The sequence below is a fragment of the Pungitius pungitius genome, chromosome 1, assembly GCF_949316345.1.
Source record: "Pungitius pungitius chromosome 1, fPunPun2.1, whole genome shotgun sequence".
NCBI lineage: Eukaryota > Metazoa > Chordata > Actinopteri > Perciformes > Gasterosteidae > Pungitius > Pungitius pungitius.
This window is the reverse complement of record NC_084900.1, coordinates 10,046,378-10,062,285: the sequence shown is the minus strand read 5'-3', so window position 1 is coordinate 10,062,285 and position 15,908 is coordinate 10,046,378. Positions and strand designations below refer to the sequence as shown.

Sequence of the window (15,908 nt, the reverse complement as noted above, 5' to 3'; positions counted from 1 at the left end):
GGCAATAGTACCCTTCTCTTTTGTACCATATATGTGTGTTTGGCTGGGATTCCAAAGACTGCCAGAAGAGGACATGGTTGTACCTTCGTCCCTAAAACAATAGTTAAAATATAGGAAATATAGCACCAGAAATGTTCTAGTTTAGTACAGGTCCAAAACATGTGCAATAGATCTGCTTGAAGACAATCACACGGTTTACATCCCGAGTCATGATATTGTAATATTTTGGCTAATCTGCTGTTACTTAGGTGCATCCTGTGGACCACTTTTTACCTGGAATAAGACCAAGCCTGGCACAAGATTTGTTAACCCTATAATTGAACTCACTTTGACATTTGGTCTTGTTTTTAGAAAAAGTATCAATTGTAGTGATAATCTGTCTAAAAACTTGTGATTAGTCCCTTCTGAGTTGCATGTAATAGTTTTGCATGGGAGTTCAGGGTATGGGGGGGAGGGGGGGGGGGGGGGGGGTTCATTACAAAGTGGTGAACCTGAAAGTATCTGAAGAGATTTGAACGGTCCAGGTCACCTCTACACAAACAGAGTAGAAACTAGAGAAGTGGTCATAGTGGTCAAGATCTCTGAAACACTTCCGTCTTCTACTTTTCCTCTGTAAGAAGCTTTTGTCCACTAAAGAAGACGAAAATAGATTATTGATCGGACCCAGAGAAGAAGTTTGAAATTTGAAGTGAAGATGAAATTGAATCCAAATTCAAAGTTTAGTGAGCACAGTTGGGTTAGAGCAGTGTCTGGCCCAGGAAGAGATAGTATAGGGACACTAGCAGTGGGACACATGTCTCATGAGTGTGTGAGTAGGTGCTAGGAGACAGAGGAGGGGGTGGGGGTGGGGGGGGGGCAGCGAGACAGGGTCAATGGACCAGAATGAGGGAGCCAGGCTAGCTTCAACATACCAGAAAGGTAGGGCTAATGGAGGACGAGGGGGAGCATAGTGATGAAAACATAAAGAAGATATTACGCAGTTAGGATAGAGGGGGAGGGTTTAACTCAGTGGAATAGTCAAAGAAATGTATAAACTAAGGTGTTATATCATTGACTCGTTAGTGTCTTTCTGACAAGAGACTAGAGCCTGGTTTATTCAAGTGTATGTTGCTCCAATAAATCTCCATGAATTGAAGGATCTGAATCTCTAGGGTGTTCTGTGGGTGTGTGTTACTGAAAGTTCCTGGTCTGTGAGGGTGTGTGAGTCCTCACCACAAGTCAGATGAATAAAGTCAACGAGTTAGAGAATTTTTCGGGAAAAAAACAGTTTCAACAGCAAAGAATTAATTGACAACGAATGTTAGTGGCCCAAAAATTAAAAATGAATTTAAGAAGAGCCAGGTCACCCGTGTCCTTGACACGTTGGAGAAAGGCTTATGTGTGGCGACTTACCTCTCCAGATAAAGTTTAAATAATTGTATCAATAGATCGGAAAAATGACTTTGACAAGAATATTGGTAAATTGAAATTTGGAGAATACATTCATATATTTTAGACTGCATCCTTCCAGGTACCGACGGGGGCAGGTTGCTTTACAAAGAAAATCATTTTTCATGTTTTCAACCACGGGTTAAAGTTGGCTTGGTTTGAAGACAGGTCTGACTGCCGGTTATGTTCACACCAAGGTACCTGAAACCTGAACAGGCTCAAAGAAAAGGTACTGAGAACCATTCAAACTGTTTATTGGGTACAAATCACTCTTTTTGAAGTTTATTATTATTATACCCTGAAAATGAATCTAATTCCATCAAAATGGATTTAATTGTGGGAGAGGATGCTACTGGGTAATTCACATACAACGGAAGATCATCTGTGTGCAGGGACACACAATGTTCCAACCCACCCGCTGTACTGAGACAACTGCTTCCGGCTCTTTGAGCGGATGGAGGTTGAAGATGTAAAAATGGGTTTTGCATTATTACGTGTATTACGTTACATTGCTGTAAAGACAATTTCCTCTTCTTAGAAAAAAAAGACAACTTCGCTAGTCCAGTGTTAGTCCAAGTTTTGGATTTACGATCATCAGCTGCACGCTTTTAGGTCACAAAAAAAGCTCCTTTTCTGCTCCTGTCACCACTTGTTCTTACTCACACTAAAAAAAAGATGAACTTCAAAGTGCTGCAAATTGTTCTTACATTTATTTGTTATCATTGATGACATCGTTTTCACATACAAAAAACAACAATTGATTTGGTTAGAGAAAAAAACAATGAAGTTGAACACAAAACATATCAGATGATCTGGATGCTGTTGGATCTAAGCTTCTAAATATACGTCAAGACAGAAAACAATTATTGATAAAAAGGATGGACAATTTAAAAATAAAGAAAAATAAAACGTTGTCACATGTCCAGTTCTACTGTGTCACGCTGTAGTAAACACATTCACTCCAGGTCTGATCCGTCTGTCTTCTTGATCCGTTGTGCAGGTGGACACTTAAAGCCGCATAATACAGGATTTCTTTGTTTGGGTCACCCTAATGAATGACATATTAGTTGATCATTATTACATAAAACAATATTCAGGAGAAAATGCACAGAACAAATGTAAAAAGGTCCCTCAGTTGAATAGTTCTTTTTCACCTTTGCATTTGCCGTGGAGGGAGCTGGATATCTTGCTCGAGATTCTGAAAACAGAAAAAGCTCTTTATTCAAAAAGCTGCATTAAGTGAAACCAAGCTGTCACATACAAACAGCTATAGTTACCTGTGCTTTGGCAGCTTTTAGTCTTGTTCATCACGCACACTGAAAGAGCCAGTAAAACAACTAGGATGTTGGTGAATACCAAATATCCACTTAAGAGATAGACAAAGAAAGGAGAGTCCAGCTCATCTGCAAATGGATAGAGGGCAGAAACACGTCTCTTTAAAGCACCAATTAGATACAACAACCTCGACTAAAACAAGTCACTAACCCTCAAAGTCCAGTTTGGTCCTGTTTCCAAACAGAATGTGTCCACACGAGACAACAGCACAGTAGTAGGTCCCAGCATGAGATGGATTCAGGCTCTCCATCGGCAGGTTGTAGTCACAGGTGTGTGTTTGTGTGTTGGGTTTCCTCTCACACTGATCAGTGCTGCCTCCATCAGTGTAAATGAGTGCTGGATGAGATTCTTCAGAGTCTTTGAACCAGTAAACACTGTGTTGTCCATCACAGGTCCCAGTTTGTACTGTACAGTTCAGAGTCACAGAGCCTCCTGGCTGGATGGTCTCTGATGGTGACTGATGGAGCAAAGCTGGGACGTTTGTACTAGAACCCTGCACACTGACAACTGTGCCCTCGGCAAAAGTCAACATAAATGAATTGCTATATGCACAGTAGTAAGTTGCTGAGTCTGAAGTTTTTAAATAAAAAATGGTCAAGTGATTTTGAATGACTTTTTCACCTAATTTATTCGTATCCAGTGTAAAGCGTGTATTGTTCTCAAATTCATGATGAAAATTGCCTTTTGGGCTGAACGTATAAAAGGTGGAGACCAGCTTTGGTCTCTGTCCCGGCGTTTGCTTAAACCAGTAAAGCCATGCTCCTTCTTTACCCTGATAGAAACATTCCAAAGTAATGTTGTCTCCAACATCGACTGATGCAAATCCTCTTTCTTGATGCACAAGTGACGACAATTTAGGATCAGTTGCATGAGCTGAAGTGAGAAGAGATACCAAGCAATAGTTATTTTCTATATACAGTATATATACTGTATGTAAATATAAGTATTTCCAACAAAGACAAACCCAACTCAAAAAAGAAAATAGGAAATTATCTATTATAAACATATATATAAAATATATATCTTAAACGTGTATGTATGTACAGTATATAAAGATAAGCATTTCTATGAAAAGTTAGAAATATAAACACAACTTACCCATTTTCAACAAGAACAAACATGTCACATAGACGGCAAACCTTGGAGATGACATCGTGTTCAAATTCTTGTGTTGAATGAAGATCATCTTAAAACTTTCTCCACTCTTTAGAGACAGACTGCATTTGATTGGCCAACCCCATGTGACTCTGTGTGTCTCTTATGAGTTTGGAGTTTGAAATCCTGCTCTGTAGATCAGATATATAAAATAATGTACATTTGTTGGACTTTAACAAAAGAATATTATGTTATGTTTATTATTTGTAAAAAGAATAATATCTCTGAGCCAAAATGATGCATCGACCCGGGTTTTTTCACTCTCAATATCATTGTTTTGGTGAATTTTGCTGAAGGGAATATAAAATTAAAATGATACGCATGCAAGCTCAGATCATATTCTTTTTATTACTATCATTAACTCATATAATTCAAGTGATTTTTTAATGTCAGCTTCTCATTTACTGATGTTTCATTGCCCGTAACCACATATTAATTCTATCATGCGATTAGTTTGTTGAAAGTAGCTTTCTAATAGTATTTCAACTAAGTTCTAATGTCTTCTCCTTCTAAGAATTGCCGTCAGTAGCTGTATTAGCTTCAGATTTTGCAGTATTTTCATTTTAAAAGCCCGTCGCTGCTGTTGAATGTTTTACTGGTCTATGATTTAAGGAGCTTCTAGATGGCTGTGAAAGATTATCAACATCCTGCTGAAAACCACAGCTGCTGCACTGACGCTCTGTATTGTCACATCTGGGTTGACAGTTATTTGTTCAGGTTAAGTAAATATCATGTTTGGATTAAATATACCTTTAAGGTCAAAGGACCTTTTTGGTTATGGTAACAATTATAACCATGCGTTAATGTTAGGAAACTGTTCCGGACATGCTTAAAAAAGCATTTACGCTCTGCAGAGAACAATGACCAATTTCTCATGTTCCATTTTAAAGCTGTGGAGACCCATCAACGACATTAAATCAGGGGGTCTCTACCAAAATGCTTCTGCCACCAGTGGAAACAAAGTTCTGGCTCAAGGATTTGTGCAGAGCTTTGGGAAAACCCTACTAAAAGGGTGAAAATGAAAAAAGTTTATCAGTCTTAGTGTCATGCTGTCAACTGTCAGCCCAGCAGCCCCTCGTGTTTTTGTTCCTATTAACTTAGTTTTCCAGGCCTGTCAACAGGAGAGAGCCACTCCCCCTTGCTCTGTTGCAGAGGGTGTGGCTGAAACAGCTGACGGGGATTTGCAATCAAGGACGGCCCTACATAAACCTGGGGCTTCCTGCCATTCGCCGCCAGATCGTTCCGTCATCCGAGCGGTAGCTATATGTACAGACCATCTGGTCGTTTATGCAAATTAGACACTGTTACTTACCTGTCGGATCTTTTTTCTTAGAGTACCGGGACCCTGACTCACCTGCTGACTGGCCTTACAAGAGGATTACCCGCTCCTGGCTAAGACCTGTTCTCGGCACCCTTTTGTTTTTTTGTTTTTTCTGTAGAATAAATCTATTTTAGTAGTAGTTACTATACAAACAGGTGTTTGAAGTCAGACCATAAAGATGCTTGAAGATGCTGGCAGAGAATAACTATGTAAAACTACATTCTCTGTACCCAAAACAACCTGAAACTTCAGCCAAGAAGGTAGATGGACTTGGTTGTGACATTTAGGAGAGTTGTGAACACTCTGGATCCACATGCTTTTGCAAGTATAAACACGCAGGCTTCTTTTGTAAATCTCAGAACTTCAAGTTCAGGTCCAAAGCCTCTGTTTCCTTGATTGTTTTTTGCAGTATCTATTCTTATGTGTGACTGTCCAGCCGGGGAATAGGACTCGTACGTATTGTGTGGCGATTGGAGAAGTAGATGTATGGTATCTGGCCTACTTACTTGAAGTTGTACCAAGTCGTCAGGAACCAGCATAGCCACCTAGGAAATTTGTATAATGTATTATTTCTACAAAGAAACAAGCTCAAACAATAAATTTTTAAAAGCATTGTATTTTACTCATTTTAATGTACTGACCATACATAGTACACATGAGGAAGCGCTAAGGTGACTACATATTCATAGATTGTCAACTCCATTGACAAAAGCATGGAAACAGAATAAAAATCGTTCTCCAGACAGTTTTTAGATCTGAATATCTTTCTAAAGTCTGTCATGCATTTTGTATTCTTTTCTCTCTTTTCCATCTACTGTCCTTGGTGGAAACCACATATACTGTGGGTATGAACTGCTTCTTGGTGGCAAACACATTTTACCACATGTCCTACATACTCCCACATCCCTCTGTCCTGATTGGTTCTTCGTCCTCATATTGCTGAACGTGGTTCAGATGGATACTTTCAGTTGGTGCTGTGGTCCTTTCTAGTAAAATGAGTGCTTCTACTGATTTTTTAAATCCCTTTGATCTTATTGTATTGGGGTGCAGACAGAGTTCTTAGTGAAATATAATGTGAAAAATGGGGACCAATCAGCGGATATTACTACTGCTGCTAATGCTACTGACAGCTACGGATGTGGTTTCGGTGAGTGTGATGCAACATTGCGTCAACTCTTTGTCCTTTCAAAACAAAGATGGCAGCTCCTGAAGAAGTAAGAGTTTGATTGAAGGATGTTTTCACAAACCTTCTAATGGTTTAGATTAATGTTTCAACTCGTCTTAAATATAATGTTTTTTGTCATACACAGAAGAATTGCAGAAAAAGCGTATAATTTGGCTTTGCTTTTTTTTAATTCAGCAAAACAAATGAACAAGGCAAATGAGCAGTGGAGCACGTCGTGTATTGTTTTTTTTAAAGCATCTAGTGCTGAGTGGTGCACCCAAGCAGCAAAGTTTGTTTCTGAAAAGTGAAGCAGCTGCAGAAGGACTTTGAACTTGCATTATTTCTAATGCCATCAGTGAATATTGTGACAGGCCAGAAGGTTTTGTGTGTGAAATTAAGGCTCAAAGGCAACAAATCTTGACTATTCATCACATACATTTATTACCATTGCACGAAATACAATCAAGTTATTACTTCATACTAACAATTGGTAGTATTTCATATTCACATATAACATTATTGATTTTTACATCAGAAAAGTTGCATGTTTAACACATAAAGCACAGCTGATCTGGAATGTTTGTGTCTGTGTGTGGTTTTTAAACACATTTTCCCACAACTATCATACGGTGGCCGAGAAGGTTCAGACAAATACAAAAGCAACAACACAACCGCAAATGCCACAACGCAACACGAACGCCACAACACAAAATACAAAAGGCACATCACAACTGCAAATGCCACAACACAACACGAACGCCGCAACACGAAAATACAAAAGCCACATCACAACCGCAAATGCCACAACGCAACACGAACGCCGCAACGCAACGCGAAAGCGAAAACGGAAGTAGCTGCCCACGGGAGCGAGCGTATTTTGGAGGAACGCCCACGGGAGCGAGCGTATTTTGGAGGAACGGAGCTGGAGGATGCCAGATCGTTTAAGAAGTAAGTGAAACATGATTCCTTGCGGCTACAGTTAAAGTAAGGAATCATGTTTCACTTACTTCTTAAACGATCTGGCATCCTCCAGCTCCGGTGTTACGTGCCGACTGGGTTTTTGAACCTACTGGTTTGGCTACGCGTGCGTGTTTGTTTTGCCCCGACAGCGGCAGATGTTGTCTGCCTCGGTCACCTGATCCGTCACACAGTCGCAAACATATTTCTGAAAATGTTCAAAATGCATCCCATATCCAATGCAGCGATTATGATTGTATAAGTGAGCACTACATCACTGCTACGTATAAAGAAATAAATAAAAGAACATACGTTTATTAAAAGATCGCCACAACCTGGATTCGAACTCGCAGTCGAGCAAAATAGCAAAACTTTATAAGACGGCGGCGCTACGCCGTCGGCCAACCGAGCTGTCAAATGCCCCTACTGATTTCACTACTTATCATGAAATTGCAAATCGTCAGTGGCAAGAACATCTTTTGGTTCAGGGTGAGCCAAGACAACTGGTTTTTGGTGGCGTAGCGTGAAATACATAGTTCTGTCAGGTTTTCTAGCACATTGCCCAAGTAGGATTACTCTCTTAATAACATCTAAACGCGTAGCCAAACCAGTAGGTTCAAAAACCAGTAGGCACGTAACAACGGAGCTGGAAGATGCCAGATTGTTTAAGAAGTAAGTGAAACATGATTCCTTGCGGCTACAGTTAAAGTAAGGAATCATGTTTCACTTACTTCTTAAACGATCTGGCATCCTCCAGCTCCGTTCCTCCAAAATACGCTCGCTCCCGTGGGCGTTCCTCCAAAATACGCTCGCTCCCGTGGGCAGCTACTTCCGTTTTCGCTTTCGCGTTGCGTTGCGGCGTTCGTGTTGTGTTGTGGCATTTGCAGTTGTGATGTGCCTTTTGTATTTTGTGTTGTGGCGTTCGTGTTGCGTTGTGGCATTTGCGGTTGTGTTGTTGCTTTTGTATTTGTCTGAACCTTCTCGGCCACCGTACTATCATCATGTTTGATTAAACTCACAGCAGCAAGCTGACAAACAAAAAGCCCTTCAACTGGTGACCCAAAAGATTGACCTAAAAGCTCAGTGAACCTTAAAGCCAAAAGCACGTTGACTCATCGTTTCGTTTAGGGTCATACATCTGATGTTAGTTCTGAAACTGTTCTTTCCATGACATACCTTCCTTCCTGTTTCTTTTCCTTTGAAAACTTGATTCATACAGTTATCTCACACACAAAGACATAAATATGAAGCATTTTTTGCAAAAGGATTTAGCTATCTGATTTGCTAAAAGGTGAAATTGATGCAGATTTAAGTTTTCCCCTCTGAATACAGTTAAATCAGTGTGAACGGATGCCGTAGCAAAGCCCTAAAGTAACAGGTTGAATCGACACATCTTTACAGAAAGGAGCAACAGTTTCTGCTTCTTCACGTAGTCACAAGAAAGACATAGTGATAAAATGACCTCAGTGTCTGCTTGGTACCCCTTTGAAGCACGTACACTCCTATGGCTTTATAGTTGAGTATGTGCATTCAATCTCAAGGTTGTTCCTTTGTCTGCTAGATCTGCTGATCTTGTGTTCTCTTACAGCCACATATTGGATGTTTGATTTGTTTCGTTCATCCTAACAATAAAAGAAAAACCACAATATTGTACTTTATAGACACTATAACTGTGCCCTGAATAAGGATTGTTACCTTACCTCTGCATTTGGTGTTGAGGGAGCTGAACATCTTGCCAAAGACTCTAAAAATAAAAAATAAAAGTGCTCACACTATAAGAACGTGTGAAGTGCGCACACACTGTCAGCCACACACATTTTTTTTTTACAATACCTGTATCTTCACAGCGGTTTCTCTTGTTCATCGTGCAAAGCAAGAAAACCAGAAGGACATTAAGGACGGTGGTAAATGCTAGAGCTCCACTCAATAAATACACCAAGATACGAGAGTCCTTATCTGTAGAGAAACAAAGACAGTACACAGCTTAAGTCTTATTGGGAGACAATAGTTGAATGAAAAGTCATCAAAATGATGACATATATCAAATACATTTCTATGATATTTTGCCTTAAAAGTATTTTACAGACTTTTTGAGTTGGAAATAACAAATCCTCTGATCAAAAACCTCACCTTCAAAGTCCAGTTTGGTCCTGTTTCCAAACAGAATGTGTCCACAGGAGGCAACAGCACAGTAGTAGGTCCCAGCATGAGACAGATTCAGGCTCTCCATCGGCAGGTTGTAGTCACAGGTGTGTGTTTGTGTGTTGGGTTTCCTCTCACACTGATCAGTGCTGCCTCCATCAGTGTAAATGAGTGCTGGATGAGTTTCTTCAGAGTCTTTGAACCAGTAAACACTGTGTTGTCCATCACAGGTCCCAGTTTGTACTGTACAGTTCAGAGTCAAATTGCCTCCTACCTGGATGGTCTCTGATGGTGACTGATGGACTAAAGTTAGGATGTTTATACTAGAACCCTGTACACTGACAGTAATTGTCGCCAAGAAATCCAATTTGTATGTATCACCGCTTATACAATTGTAAGTAGCTGAGTCATTAATTTGCAGATCTGTTATTGTCAGGTGATTCAGATTATTTGTAGCATCTAATGTGAAGCGTTGATTGTTGAATTCATCATACAATGTAGGTATTGAATACCGATAGGAGGTTGAGATGAGCCTTGGTTTCTGTCCAGGAGTGTGTTTAAACCAGTGAAGCTTTACTGCTGAACCGGCTTCATGAAAACAATTTAAAGTCAAGTTTTCCCCAGTTTGAACTGATAGAAAACTTTGCCCTTGAGGAACAGAATCCATGTCGGTCGTCTGTACTGAAGTGATACAAGAGAAGAAGAGATTACACTTCATGATACTCTGAATCAACACATTTGATTAAATGCCATCAGCAGTGGCCACACACAAAGATTTAAACTGTAGTCACAAAAAACAACTCACCAATTTTCCCCAATAACAAACACGTCAGATAGAAGATAAACTTTGGAGATGTCATTGTGTTGAAATGTTTATGTTGAATGAGAACAATCTTCATCCTTCTACATTTTTCACTCACAAGACTGTGTTTGATTGGCCAACCAAAGTGACACTACTTCCTATTCAGGAAACACGATCACATGATCACTGCCACCTATTGTGTCAAATTATTGTATTGCGCAACTTGTTCAGATAATTCAATATATATGATTAAAACAACTTAAATCAGTGGACGATAACAAATGTGTTTAAAAAATAAACATGTTTTAAGGCAGTTTCCTCAAAGCATCTTTACTTATATTTATATATTGTTATCAAGTACACTCAGGTGTCTTTTCAAGCTACAGTATGGAGACATAAAAATGTACTGATTAAACAATAACAGTACTTTATTATTTAGACATGTAAATGTATTAATCACAGTTCTTCATCAGTTTATTCACCAGCATGAAGTGCTACCAAAACTTTACGAACTATTATGGACTTAAATGAGACACATGTTGTTCACTTTCATTTTCATTCTCATGTTTGGTTTGATACATAAACATGTTTAAAATTAACATTTAATCTCTCCCTGGCTGTTCATTTGACTATAGTCCATCTAAAATGCTTTAAAATGTTGAATCCCATATACACCTCCTTCTTTCTTTTCCGGTGTTGTTGTTTTGATCTTAGTGGCTCACTTTACAGCAGTTCCACAAGTGAATGAATGGCTCATGAGGGTCATTTTTAAGCTGTGGAAGGAGATACTCTGATGGAGCAAATCCAGCAAACTTTTAAGGGTGTACAAGGATGTTTTGCATCATCACGTTTTAGTGGTGCCTTGATGTGAAGTACATTTCTTCTTATGAGAGAGAAGACAACTTCACTAGTCTATTAGTCACACTTTTGAACTGAAGATTCTCAGCTACAGCACCAGGCTTATAGGTCACACAAAAAAGCACCTTCCTGTTCCTGTCACCACTTGGTGGGCAGTGTTGGGAAAGTTCATTTTCTACATGAACTAGTTCAAAGTCCAGTTCACAAATTTGAAAATGAACTAGTTCAGTTCATAGTTCAAACTTCAAAATATTTGAACTAAGTTCACAGTTCCAACTAGTCCAGTTCTTTTTTTTCCATATGTTGCTGCAAGCTATTATTTTTCAAAATGATTGCCACAACCCAGAACCACAGACAGCAATTATTTTATCAGTTTTAACACTGAAGCTATGCATCAGATTTAATCTTCATATCCAATTTTGAATCCTTATCCAACCAGGGTTTACATTAGCATTGAGGGGATTGTTGCTTTAATGTTGCTGTCCATTCACTCCACACTAGCAGCAGCTGCAGCGTTCACCCCTACAGTACATTCTCACACACATGCTGCTTGAATGGTCTTTTTTAAATAAGGAACAAAAACATGACAGTTATCATTAAGGTACAAATGCTTGCAAAGAAAGGTCAGATTCCTCCCATCCTCACCGACCTTGTCAGTAACTTCATAAAACTCATTTAAATGATTATACGCCGCCTCTTTGCTACACGCTGCTGTCGCCTCCATGCATTTCTTTTTTTTTGATGACGCATGCGCGGTGCGACACTGGTGGCTGGTGTTGCCAGATTGGGTGTTTTTTCCGCTACTTATTAAGGCGCGTTCTTGGTGTGTTTTCTATAGAAATCTGGCATCCTAATTGAACAACGTTAACCTGAAAGAACGCGCCGTTCACAGACACCAGAATGAACGAGTTCACAGTAACGTTCATCGGGCATTAACACAGTACGTTCAGTTCACGTTCGCCAAAAATATGAACGAGTTCATGAACTATCGTTCAATGAACGCGTTCAGGCACAACACTGTTGGTGGGGTAAACCAATCTCTCTGCTAAACATGTGTAAAGAATGTTTAAGAAAGCGAGTCATTTCCTCGAAGAACTTGCTCTACCACTAACCTCACTGTAACTGCACTTCACGTCTCTGACCACTTCTTCATCTCCTACTTTCTGCCACTCTCTATAACTAACGAACCCGCTCCATCAACTGACTCTGTACCTGTTTGTTGCAACATTCACGCCCTCTCTCTATCCTCTCTGGCCTCCTCTGTTCTATCAGCAATCCCCTCAACGGACTCTTTCTCACTCTTGCATCCGAACGCTGTCGCAGAGACTCTCCTCTCAACTCTCCTCTCAACTCTCCTCTATCTTTGCTGCCAAAAGTTCTGTCTACCAATCCAGAATTGAGTCATTTTCTCCAACTCTAAACCACTCTTTTCTATCTTCTCCAACCTTCTCGAACCCCCCAAACCTGCACCCTTCTTCCTGGCGACTTTGTCATCTATTTTACAAAACAAATAGCTGACATACGCTCCTGTTTCTCAAACCCATCTCCTACCTGTGTCGAATTCAAGCTCTCCATCGGCAGGTTGTAGTCACAGGTGTGTGTTTGTGTGTTGGGTTTCCTCTCACACTGATCAGTGCTGCCTCCATCAGTCTAGATGAGGGCTGAATGAGATTCTTCAGAGTGTTCAAACAATTTTTGAAGGGCAGCAAGATTGTCAGGAGAAGACACAAAGACCATCCAGTCAGACCTACTGAATGCTTGAAAACAAACAATCCAGCAATAAATGATAACTCACAGTCTGGGGATGCTCCTGATACCTTTTTCTTTACCAGAACATTTTTTACTACTTATCCCCTCAATGAATAAGAAACCAAGGGAAATTCTCCAGTAAATGAACACACATGCACATAATATTTTGAAAGTATTATATAGGCTATATTTGATCATTAAGGATGATACAAAACTAATTTTTTCAAAATGGCTTGGCATGAACTTAAAAAAACGTTCCTGCCCTTGTACTAAATGTTGAGGTCTAAATGTAAACGTCATTCCTAATTATACCGGAATTCATACACTGATATCTACTTCACATTTAAAATACAATTAAATCTTAAAGTTTCTTTTACTGCTTAATGCCAGAGTACACACATTTAGCATCAATGTTCATCTTCTGCCTCCTTGATCCACTGGGAACATTGAGATTTAAAGCAGCATAATAAGGGCTCTGTGCGCTTTGGTAACCCTGGTGACAAAATATGAAAAACAGTATTAAGATATCAAAATATAAAACAATATCCACAATGAAAATTAAAGTTATTAGTTGAAGTTTACCTCTGTGTTTCCTGTGGAGGGAGCTGATACGGTGACGTGAGAATCTAATCGTGAAAAATAGAAATTCTCCTTTTTAAAAAATGTATATTTAATAAATACAATGTGTCAGATAAAGCAGAACAACTTACCCGAACACTGACAGATGTTTTTCTTGTTCAGCTTGTAGACAAAAAACCCCAGTAAAAAAACTAAGATGGTGGTGAGTATCAAAGCTCCACTCAATAAATACACCAGGACAAGATGGTCACCTTTGTCTGCAGAGTAAGAAACTCGAAAAATTAGAATATCGTGCCAAAGCTCATTACTTTCAGTAATTCAACTTAAAAGGTGAAACTAATATATTATATGGACTCCTTACATGCAAAGTGAGATATTTCAAGCCGTTATTTGATATAATTTTGATGATTATGGCTATAAAATATATAATATACATATATATATATATTCACTAAATATACAGGTGAAACTTTTAAGTTGAATTACTGAAAGTAATGAGCTTTTGCTTGATATTGTAATTTTTCGAGTTTCACCTGTATATTTATATTTGTGTTCATATCAAGTCTGATTTAAAAACTATTTATCTAATGAGCTGGATTATAACTTACCTTTAAAGTCCAGTTTGGTCCTGTTTCCAAACAGAATGTGTCCACAGGAGGCAACAGCACAGTAGTAGGTCCCAGCATGAGACGGATTCAGGCTCTCCATCGGCAGGTTGTAGTCACAGGTGTGTGTTTGTGTGTTGGATTTCCTCTCACACTGATCAGTGCTGCCTCCATCAGAGTAAATGAGTGCTGGATGAGATTCTTCAGAGTCTTTGAACCAGTAAACACTGTGTTGTCCATCACAGGTCCCAGTTTGTACTGTACAGTTCAGAGTCACAGAGCCTCCTGGCTGGATGGTCTCTGATGGTGACTGATGGAGCAAAGCTGGGATGTTTGTACTAGAACCCTGCACACTGACAACTGTGCCCTCGGCAAAAGTCAACATAAATGAATTGCTATATGCACAGTAGTAAGTTGCTGAGTCTGAAGTTTTTAAATAAAAAATTGTCAAGTGATTTTGAATGACTTTTTCACCTAATTTATCCGTATCCAGTGCAAAGCGTGTATTGTTCTCAAATTCATGATGAAAACTGCCTTTTGGGCTGTACGTATAAAAGGTGGAGACCAGCTTTGGTCTCTGTCCCGGCGTTTGCTTAAACCAGTGAAGCCACGCTCCATCGTTATTCTGATAGAAACATTCCAAAGTAATGTTGTCTCCAACACCGACTGATGCAAAACCTCTTTCTTGACGCACAGGTGACGACAATTTAGGATCAGTTGCATGAGCTGAAGTGAGAAGAGATACCAAGCAATAGTTATTTTCTTATTTATTTATATGAATATACAAATATATATATATATATATATATATACATACAGAAAACAAAGTTCTACCAAAGTTAGAAACAAAAACACAACTCAAAAAGCTAAAGTGTAAAGAGATACCAAAAAGACACAATTGCTTCTTAAATACAGTATATATATAATTTAATATATATATATATATATATATATATATATATATATAATATATATGTTTAACATATATTATGTATAAAATGAAGTGAAAAGACCTATCAAGCAAATACACATCATTTTATATATATATATGTATTTCAATATACATCTAAAATACATGTGTATGTATGTACAGTATATAAAGATAAGCATGAAAAGTTAAAAACCCAACTCACCCATTTTCCACAAGAACAAACATGTCACATAGACGGCAAACCTTGGAGATGACATCGTGTTCAAATTCTTCTGTTGAATGACGATCATCATAAAACTTTCTCCACTCTTTAGAGACAGACTGCTTGTGATTGGCCAACCCGAAGTGACTCTGTGCTGTACGTCCTACTTAGGAAACACTCTTCCTTACATCTATAGAGTAAAGTTAGGTTGAACAGATTTTTATGGGGTGAGAAAAGTGTCAGTAGAAGCAGAGGCTCTATATCTTTGTATATTTGATAGCATTTGGTAAAAATAGATCCCAGTGTGTGGAATGAAGACCCCCTCCATTACTAGACTTTGTGGACAGTTACAGAGTCACACACACACTCAGTGCATATAATGTTTATTTAAAATTGAAGTTGTAAATGTCACCTTATGGCCTCCAATATGGCATGAAATGTATGTTGTTGATTGTGACAATTATAACTTTGTTTTACGGTGGACATTCCTAAAAAAAGCACTGACTGAATGTCAGGAAAATAGATCCCAGATGTAAAGAGTATTGTACAATAATAAACTTTCAATGGAATTCAGTTTGGCTCAAGATTGTCATCATTAACCGATACAGACACATCTGGTCCTATGATCTATCTTTAACATCCCCAAAAGTGATAAAATATGAGAACATATAAAATGAAG

At 38.8% G+C, this 15,908-nt stretch overlaps 3 protein-coding genes across 3 annotated transcripts; all 3 read right to left on the bottom strand.

The window, feature by feature from the left end:
• Positions 1 to 2,194: 2,194 nt before the first annotated feature.
• On the bottom strand, positions 2,195 to 3,916 carry LOC119222266 (uncharacterized). The gene is made up of 5 exons (XM_062562103.1): positions 3,862 to 3,916; positions 2,914 to 3,636; positions 2,706 to 2,831; positions 2,583 to 2,626; positions 2,195 to 2,476 (listed from the first exon to the last, which is right to left on the bottom strand). The coding sequence occupies exons 1-5, from the start codon at positions 3,914 to 3,916 to the stop codon at positions 2,357 to 2,359; spliced, it is 1,068 nt and encodes a 355-aa protein (XP_062418087.1). The 3' UTR covers positions 2,195 to 2,356.
• Positions 3,917 to 8,359: 4,443 nt separating this feature from the next.
• Positions 8,360 to 10,363, bottom strand: LOC119222258 (uncharacterized). Its single transcript, XM_037478749.2, has 5 exons — positions 10,309 to 10,363; positions 9,492 to 10,184; positions 9,195 to 9,317; positions 9,062 to 9,105; positions 8,360 to 8,983 (listed from the first exon to the last, which is right to left on the bottom strand). Exons 1-5 carry the CDS (start codon positions 10,361 to 10,363, stop codon positions 8,864 to 8,866), a joined length of 1,035 nt encoding a protein of 344 aa, XP_037334646.2. The 3' UTR covers positions 8,360 to 8,863.
• A 2,416-nt stretch (positions 10,364 to 12,779) lies between these two features.
• On the bottom strand, positions 12,780 to 15,284 carry LOC134127013 (immunoglobulin kappa light chain-like). Its single transcript, XM_062561583.1, has 5 exons — positions 15,230 to 15,284; positions 14,100 to 14,822; positions 13,623 to 13,748; positions 13,495 to 13,538; positions 12,780 to 13,405 (listed from the first exon to the last, which is right to left on the bottom strand). The coding sequence occupies exons 1-5, from the start codon at positions 15,282 to 15,284 to the stop codon at positions 13,286 to 13,288; spliced, it is 1,068 nt and encodes a 355-aa protein (XP_062417567.1). The 3' UTR covers positions 12,780 to 13,285.
• Positions 15,285 to 15,908: the final 624 nt, after the last annotated feature.

Bases quoted from the DNA above. Each gene is read 5' to 3' on its own strand.
- LOC119222266 (XM_062562103.1), bottom strand. From the start codon at position 3,916: ATGTCATCTCCAAGGTTTGCCGTCTATGTGACATGTTTGTTCTTGTTG. The intron at 3,637-3,861 runs GTAAGTTGTGTT...TTCTCACTTCAG, and splicing joins TTTGTTCTTGTTGAAAATGG to CTCATGCAACTGATCCTAAA. The intron at 2,627-2,705 runs GTAACTATAGCT...TTCTGTTTTCAG, and splicing joins TAAAAGCTGCCAAAGCACAG to AATCTCGAGCAAGATATCCA.
- LOC119222258 (XM_037478749.2), bottom strand. From the start codon at position 10,363: ATGACATCTCCAAAGTTTATCTTCTATCTGACGTGTTTGTTATTGGGG. The intron at 10,185-10,308 runs GTGAGTTGTTTT...GTATCACTTCAG, and splicing joins TTTGTTATTGGGGAAAATTG to TACAGACGACCGACATGGAT. The intron at 9,318-9,491 runs GTGAGGTTTTTG...GTTTCTCTACAG, and splicing joins GACCAAACTGGACTTTGAAG to ATAAGGACTCTCGTATCTTG.
- LOC134127013 (XM_062561583.1), bottom strand. From the start codon at position 15,284: ATGTCATCTCCAAGGTTTGCCGTCTATGTGACATGTTTGTTCTTGTGG. The intron at 14,823-15,229 runs GTGAGTTGGGTT...TTCTCACTTCAG, and splicing joins TTTGTTCTTGTGGAAAATGG to CTCATGCAACTGATCCTAAA. The intron at 13,539-13,622 runs GTAAGTTGTTCT...TTTCACGATTAG, and splicing joins AAACATCTGTCAGTGTTCGG to ATTCTCACGTCACCGTATCA.